Source organism: Nipponia nippon, unplaced genomic scaffold, assembly GCF_047370975.1.
Source record: "Nipponia nippon isolate SJK-2023a ecotype South Korea unplaced genomic scaffold, ASM4737097v1 scaffold_1, whole genome shotgun sequence".
Lineage (NCBI taxonomy): Eukaryota > Metazoa > Chordata > Aves > Pelecaniformes > Threskiornithidae > Nipponia > Nipponia nippon.
The window spans coordinates 23,562,285-23,570,341 of NW_028262290.1; the positions used below are offsets into that span (position 1 = coordinate 23,562,285).

Here is an 8,057-nt window from a genome sequence, read left to right on the forward strand (position 1 = left end):
ATAATTGGGCTCCTTTTGACCCCAGAAGGTGAGGGACAGCCCCAATGAATACCTGCCCTAGCAGTCTGCCAGTGCATGAGGGCTGAGCAGCCGAGTGCTCGCTCACGTGCTGCCTGCCGCTGAGCACCGGGCAGCATGTTTGAGGGGCCCCTTCACAGTGACCCTGAAAGCTTCCTCTGACCAGGCTCCTGCTGAATTTTCCGTTCAGGGCTCTGCTATCTACAATGTGTCATGCTTCCACAGCATGGTCCAAGCAAGGATCTCAAAGCTCTTAATAGATGGAAATGAGCACCATCTCAGCAGTGACCTTCCAAACTGGGAAGCATCCAAAGCCTCAGCTTGGAGACATAGTAAGAGAGCTGTTTATCTTGAGGGGTCCAAGAATGCCCCGCTGTACCTCCAGTAAATGACAGGACACCCTTAGTTACAGGCAGTGGCAGAAAGAGCTGAGGGCACTCAGCACACTGGCAGAATGGGCTCCCAGCCTGGAAGGGAGAAAACAAAGGGCAAAAAGCAGCCAAAAGCATCCCACTGGTTATACTCCCACAAAAGTGTCCACGGACAAACCTCAGCGCCTGCAAATACCTGTCCTTCCTCTGAAGGAGCAGCTAGCAGAGGCTCAGGTGACAGAAACAGCCTGTCCTCTGTCCCACACCCCTGGCTGCTCCCACAGCTCACCTCCTCTCAGCCTGGCTTTATTTTCTCAAGTTTGTTGCTTTTGCTGCTCTTTCTGTTTGTCACAGGAAGAGCGCCAGCACAACCATAAACCCTGCGTTCCCCTGTGGCGAGGCTCCTCCATGTTCAAAGGAACAAAGTTAGTCTAATGTTTACAAGAAATATTCTAATTCCAGTGTGTGAAACCATTGTCTTGACAACTTCTTTCTGTGGCTAAGCATGAAAATGTTTTTTCAGCCTGGACCAAGGTCTATTTCAAGTCAAAACGCCACAGTCAGACATTCCTGCATCCTACAACAGCGTTCCCTCAAGCCAGCTATGCCAGCTGGCTATAGCTGTCCAGGGGACGGAAAGGTCCTCTCCTGCCCACACATCGTCCTCTTGTTTCTGAGAGGTGGTGTGCAGTGACAGTCAGGGCTCTGGTGGCTCAGTACCTTAGAAGCGTTGCTGCTCTGCACATGAATGCGTACCCAGCACTTCCAGGAAACTAGGGAGATGGGCAGTTGCCCTTTTTAATGCTCTCTGATGTCCGGTGAAAATATCTATGGTAAAATACACACACCAACTGCCTCCATCTCAGCACTGGATTTACCTTCATGTTCCCGCCAATCTTCAACAGCAGAAAAATATCTCCTGGAAGCTTTCTTCATTTCTAGTTTCTCTGTATCTTCATATGAAAATCTAGTGTCTGACGAGATATGAGAACTCTTTTTTTCAGGTTCTTTTTGGCTCTTTTAACAACATTATTAGATGTCTCCCAGAAAGTTTCTCTTCATGGTCTTATGGTATGAATACTCTTTGGGGTATTATGGCATGCATCTTCCCAGACTAGTCCAGGAAATGTAACCAGGTTAACAAGCAGAAGTATAATTACAGATTCCTGCACCTTCTATACATGTAAGTGTCCAATAGGTATGTAAAGATACAAGGCTTGCATGTATAAATATGATAAATGCAAACCCAAAGGATATTCTCTGCAGAGAGAAGCTGCAGCGACAAATGAAGTGACGTGTATGTGTATATATTGTGCCTTCCTGTTCCAGAGTGCGGTATTACTAACTTGGAAAACTAAAAAATAACAAGAAATTATTAGACTTCCTTAAAAATGATGAGATTTTTTTTAAAGTCAATATATAGTGAATTCTCTGTCTTCCACTTTCTGAACCTTCAAGTTTTGCTCTGGGATACACTTTCAAGCTTAAAAAAAAGCATTGTTGAGATTCCTATATAATCAAAACAGGGCTTGAAAAGACACCATTTGTCATGAGCCACACACTGAAGCTGTGAGGGCTGGCAGCAGTGACAGTATTACAATTAAGAATAACATTTTTTCCAGATAGGATAAACACCATTTGTCACTTCATAAGCTTTAGGATTTGAAAATGGAACTACAGCTATTTCCTTTTCTCCTCCAGATGTAGATGATTTTGCTTCATCTTCTGACATTGCCAAGTATTAGTAGACATCATTGAATGAAATTAAAAGCCTCCTCTCTTTCTGCTCCTTTCCCTTTTTCCCCAATTTTGACACTGTTTTCCTGAGCATTGATGTAGAAGCCATCCAAGTGCTTTACTACTAACTGGCTGCATTGCTTTAGATTCAAAATGTGCTATAACAGAAAAGAAAGATCCAAAAAGGATGACAGAGAAGTGTGTGGGAATACTTGAAGTTCTTAGTACCCATACTGGAAAAATCTGGCATTTGTCTAGGGTCTGCATGACAGAGGTAAATTTGCAGCTAAATTGGATGCCTGGGTATCTTTTTGTTATGACAGTTGCACCCTGTATAGAAATGTCAATAAAGCTGTTAGCTATTCATTCCCTATGTCAGCGAATGAGAGAGGGATGTGACCGCATCCATGGGTGCGGCTGGGAATGCTTACTGCAGCACCATGGAGCAGAGGAAACCTAGAAAGGATCCCCGCCGGGATTTGCAAATACTTACAACGCAATAACCTGGTGCACATCACCCAGGAAAGCTGTGGGAGTACTGGATATTTAATGATTTAAAACACCTTTGACAGTCCATTGGCCAAAAGAAGTATGCCACTAAATTAAACGTAACTGCAGGGCACTGGATAGACCACTGTTTTTCTCAGCAAAGTTAAAAATGGATTTTTAATGACCACAGATAAATAGGATCCAGGTAATGCCTCTTGCTGCTGAGATGGCATAACAGGGAAATCAGCCAAACGATCGGCCAGCAGCACTCCCTGTAGTTCTCACATCTTTCTGAAATCTCTCCTGCTGTCGTGTGCCCAGCTCCAAGCCACAGGGGCATTTCCACGCTCCCCAAGCTGCAGGGCTTCTCATTTTACCTCCCTGAGTGACTGTCAGAGCTCTGCTTGCTGGCATGCTCTGCTGCTGCCTGGGCTTTGGGCACTGACAAGTCATAACCTTTCTAACAGTTTTTCTTTTATTGGTCTTGATTTTGATTTTTTTTCCCCAGGCAGTGCCCTCCAAAGTGATGAGAGGCAGCCTGGATGCAGATGGCCAGGCCAGAAGCCTCTCCCCCTTTCTAACCTAAAGAAAATGCACATTCCTTTCCAGAGTCATCATAAGAGACGCACAGGTCCCTTCTGCCCACCCCTGTCCTCGCCCTGGCAAAAGACGGTGTCCATGTTTGGGGAGAGAAGCACTGCCGGGCTGCTTCCCCGCTGCTCGCCGTCATGGAGACTGTCCTTCCTGGGTCCGGAGTCGGTGCCCGTGTTAGCCTGTACTCAAGAACAAGCAAAGAACAGTGTAACATGAGTACCAACGACGTGCTCCACCTAAAGGAAGATTAACTTAAAAGAAGACACTGCATTTAGTTACAGTTCTTGAAAGAACAACATCCTGGAGCTACCACTAGGAACAAAGCAATGACTTAGTGGGGGACAGAAATCATATGCCATGTACAAGAAGATGAGATGAAAAATTGGTAGAAACTGCAAAGTGACATAACCCAAAAAGCTAAAGTAAATGCTGAAGCGCCTCAGCTTAATTTTGTGCATTGCAATAGTCTTTCCCAACATCATTGCGTGTGACGCCTTCACCAAGACCCCAGCACACTGTGATGGGCCGTGAATGAGGCAAGTGCCGTGCCCAAGCTTCACCCCACGGTTCAAGGCCTGGTTCCCTGCCCCATGGGCAGCCCCAACCTCGCCCTCTGCTCCCACAGGAGGAGCAGTGCCCTGAGGCAAGGACCCCTGCTTTGTCCCTTATACGCCATCCTAATTCTGGGGAGAACGGGGACCAGCCAGAATCACAGGCCTTTCAGCCTCCTCTGTTCCCCAAATACCTTATTTATAACCTTAAAACATTCTTTATAATCTTAACACAGCCTGAGAACTTGGCATCTCCACTGTCTTTGATCCTCTGACATTCACTCTGGCTGCCTGCAGTTTCCAACCTGGGAAGGATGGAAATTCCATGACAGTGCCCCTCCATTTAAGCACATGCCTGCCTTGGGGTTGCGTCATCCCTGGTGAGATGATTTGCAAAGCAAAGCCTTCCTGACCTGAGCTCATTGGTTTTTTGGCCGTGCTGCCTTGCCACACTGCCTGGCCCCCCTGGGCTATGAAAAGAACACTCAGATGCGTAAGTTGGTTCATGATGCCCAAGCTCAGAAGCAGCAGAAAAAGCATTTGACTTGTGTGTGTCAAGTGTGCTAGAAACAGATCAGCATGAGGCAGCAGGAGGCACAGGTGCCTTTTGCGCAGGGGAAAAAGGAGCATCGCAAGCCTTTTGATGTGTCGCAGCGAGCAAGCAGCGACATCAATGAAGACAGGAAAAGATTTAGAAAAGCGTGCTTGTAATAGCTGAACACAAAAGTGTCCAAAAGTGACAATTTTGATAGCTTTGGAGACAATTTGCTTTGTGTTATGCCTGATTTGCCCGTCATTTCGCATAATATGAAAACTTGAAAATAAGGCACAGTCAAAATGTTTCGGAGAGGTGAACGGCTGCCTCGTCTCCCCAGTGCTAACATCCTGCCTCGGGTGAACCTTCTCCACTCTGCAGTCAAAGGAGGGAGGTATCCATAGGCCTCAAGATGGGGATGGTTTAGGCTGTATTATTCAGGGCACTTCTGAGTGAGCAGCGAGACAAAGAGATGGGAACGATCCTCCCCTTTTTTACCTGAAACCTCTCTGCTTGCCCTCCTGCAGTGAAACATCTCCACAGCCGTTATCACCCACCTCCCACTGGCTTTGCTGTGACCCTGGTCCAGGGAAACCTCGGCTGTTTAACCAACAAAGTCGAGCAAAGCAGAAACTGAAATGAAGGACTGTGACTAATTAAGAGGTTATCTTGTGAGCACATTCAGCATTCAGATGAAAGTTCCTGGGAAGAGAATACAAAAATCCTAAGTAGCTGTAAAGTGGCTCTTTTCACCAACCTTAAAGCACGGTACCACATAATAACTCACAGCTGTACATATTTGATCCTCATCTAGCATCAGCTTATGCATTATTTACATCCTTATTACTGGCAGCAGTGTTGGGCAGAAATGATGGTAATATCCGTTACACCTGATGGGAGACAAGCATTTTGCATAGCTCACACTTGTTGCTGAGCAAGGCCCAGAAAGGCAGGGGAGGAGGAGGTGGGAAAGTACCTGAGCTTGGAGAAACTGGAACCCTTTAGAAATCAGAAAAAAGGGAAAAGGAGGCATGCTTTGGAGTGTGAGCAGGCACTACAATGGATGGGAGAAAGAAAGAAAACTTGCTCACTTTGCCTCTACGCAGTGCTGCAGCAAAGAGCAGGTGAAGGGTGGAGAGGCACAGGTGGAAAGTCCTGCAGGATTAGCAACGTATGAAGCAACCGCGCGCTCTCAGAGAGTGAGCTGAAGCCCTTGTTAGAAGTGTCCTCTGATTGACACTTGATGGCCTATGATAAAGGTAAGGGGTCAGACAGGTTTCTTGGCCACCGGCCCAGGCAGGGACCTGCTCCCTGGCTTGGAGACCTCTAATAGGCACAGAGGGCCGTGGTGTGCCCTTAAAAGAGGCTGTGAGGCACACCACACCCTGAGCTGCTCCGGCAGCCTCCTGCCACCCAGAGTCCCGGGACTGCTCTCACGTAGCCTGGTTGTGGAGGTGGCTGGTGCCGGCTTTTGCATGGATGACTGCCCATGGGAAAATGGATGGACACCACCAATTACACTCCTGCAGAGCACTCAGAAGCTGGTGGCAGCCGAAAACTTTCCCTCCTTTCCAGTGAAGTCAAGAACAAAACCATGAAAAGCTGCGTTTTCTGGGCCTGAAACCTATTTTGGCTCCTGCAATGCTGTCTCGCGGGCAGCCTGGAACAGATTATTTCTGCTGTCTTTAAACAGCTGCTCCAAAGTCCTTGCTGGACAGCAGGGACAACCTTCCCAGACAGGCTGCCAGCCAGAATGGTTTGGCTCTGCTGGTGCCTTATGGTTGTCACCAAAAGGTTATTCCAGGACCACATCCAGCTGCAGGCAGAAACAGGCAGGAAGCTAGCACACAACCTCCCATACAGCATCTGCTCCAAAAACTGGAATCAAAACCCAAAGCAGCAGCCCTTCAGTCAGCAATGTGACTCAACCCAGGTTGGCTGAAGCCAAATTCTCCATTTAAATCAGCAGACCTCCAAGTATTACTTCTCTGACACGTGGTAGCACCACGCTGGATCGTCGCACGCAAGATGAAACTAGCCTTTCTCCTGCCCTGAACCCTAAGTCTGAGGCAACTTCTCAATGAATCATGGATCAGTCTGTCCAATTGTGTCTGGTCCGTGTGGGTCATGCAGCGCCACGTTGCAAAAGCTCTGTGTGCTGGCCTGGCTGCAGAGGAGGAACATAAGGAAGGAGTCAGCAGTGCGAGGCTCACATCAGGTCAAGTTCCTGTATACATGGAAGTTTTAGACTCAAGTATGCTACCAGCTGCAGCTGCCCAAGGCAGCCAAGACTCAAGGACAAGAAAAACCTCTGTGGATGAAGGTCACGGGAAGAAAAAAAGGTCCAGAGCTGTACGAAAGCACCCGGCCCATTTGGAGGACCTCTGAGCAGTGGCCCCGAGGGGAGGCATAGCTGTTAGTGTGCATAATTGCCAAGAGTTTTAAAGGGAAAACCCACAGCACAGCATGACTCTTGATGTTGTCCAGATCAAAGCAGCTTTGTGGTTTAGAAAATGTGTCATCAGAGGGTGGGGGAAAAAAATTAATGGGAACCTCTTCCAGGACAGCCTAGCAGTAGGTAAGGGATAACCTGCTTGGTACAGACATCCCATGTGAGATTTGTATAACCCTCACTGACAGCCTGGCAAATTGCCAATGGGCTTGAGAAAAGAGGGTACAGCATGCCCCAGGCCTAAACAACCTCGTGTGCATGGGCTAGGATTGTAGGCTACACCATGTCGAAGCTAGTTCAGCTGGCTTCCCCCTTCCAGGGCACCTGGACCATTTTGCCTGGTCTTGCATCTTCTCTAGTGTCCTATGGTGATTTAGGAAAATGTAAGGAGACATAGCCTCAGCTTTCCAGGAGCTTCCCTTGCAAGGTAGCTTTGCACAGGACAGCTATAGGAAAACTCCTTATATACCAGCCCTCCCCAAGTTCTTCTGTGCAGGGGTGAGATGCAGATGCACCTCAGCATTTGCTGCTTGGAGACAATCCCACACTTGAGACCTTTATCTGACTCACCTGATTTGCCCTGGCTCCAGCATGTGACCGATGTAAGCAGTAGGACAAGCCTAGTGTGGGGGAATATGTTCGTTAGCACATTCCATCCATCCAATTGTCCACAGATGCTTAACAAGAGCCAGGAAGGCAGCCATGAGGCCGGGCAGCTCAGCCCTCATCCGTAATTGCTTCCTGTGCAGCAAGTTGCAATCATATGAGAGCTACAGACATTAAGGCTATTGCCCCACCAGGAACACAAGCAGGAGGAGAGACCTCCTTGGCCCAATTTTAGTTCAAATCGTCTCAGGATCCACATGTGCTCTGAGAACCACAATTCATGGGCTAAATCCTGAAGGCCTTGCTCAGTATTTTTTCTGGAACTGAAAAGCATTTGTGGAAGCCATGCAGCTAAACGCTTTGAGACCAGGTGTCCTGCTTTCCCTCAGCAGGCATCTAGCACCACAAAAGCCCGCCTTGCTTTAAAAAGCACAGAAGAGAGAGGGATTCTCTGCCCTGAGGAATTCACAGTCTAGGGGGTGTCAATATGAGGATGGGCAGTCTATTAGTCTTGTAGTGGATTAATCTCCATTAATCCTTAGGTCTTTCAGATTTTGCCATTTTTTGAAACAAAAAAAAAAAATCCCGTGTTGTTGTGAATCCCTTTAGAAACCTAAGGTAGCAGAGCACTCTTGCATGTTTACTGGTGAGACTTGACACAAGCAATGGCAGGGCAGCTTCAGAGGAGTTCATGCTCTGGAGTT

At 47.7% G+C, this 8,057-nt stretch overlaps 1 protein-coding gene across 6 annotated transcripts in view; it reads left to right on the forward strand.

Moving 5' to 3' along the window:
- The window catches only part of ANKRD46 (ankyrin repeat domain 46), a 53,611-nt gene extending 49,737 nt beyond the window's left edge, over positions 1-3,874 (forward strand). For 2 of the 6 annotated variants that reach the window (XM_087748839.1, XM_087748856.1), the window contains exon 5: positions 3,225-3,874. In XM_087748839.1, the coding sequence (XP_087604965.1) occupies positions 3,225-3,387 (163 nt within the window). In that variant the 3' untranslated portion in view covers positions 3,388-3,874. The remainder of the gene's footprint in view (positions 1-3,224) is intronic. The other 4 variants (XM_087748826.1, XM_087748821.1, XM_087748831.1 and 1 more) reach the window with 4 other exon arrangements.
- The last annotated feature ends 4,183 nt before the right edge of the window (positions 3,875-8,057 follow it).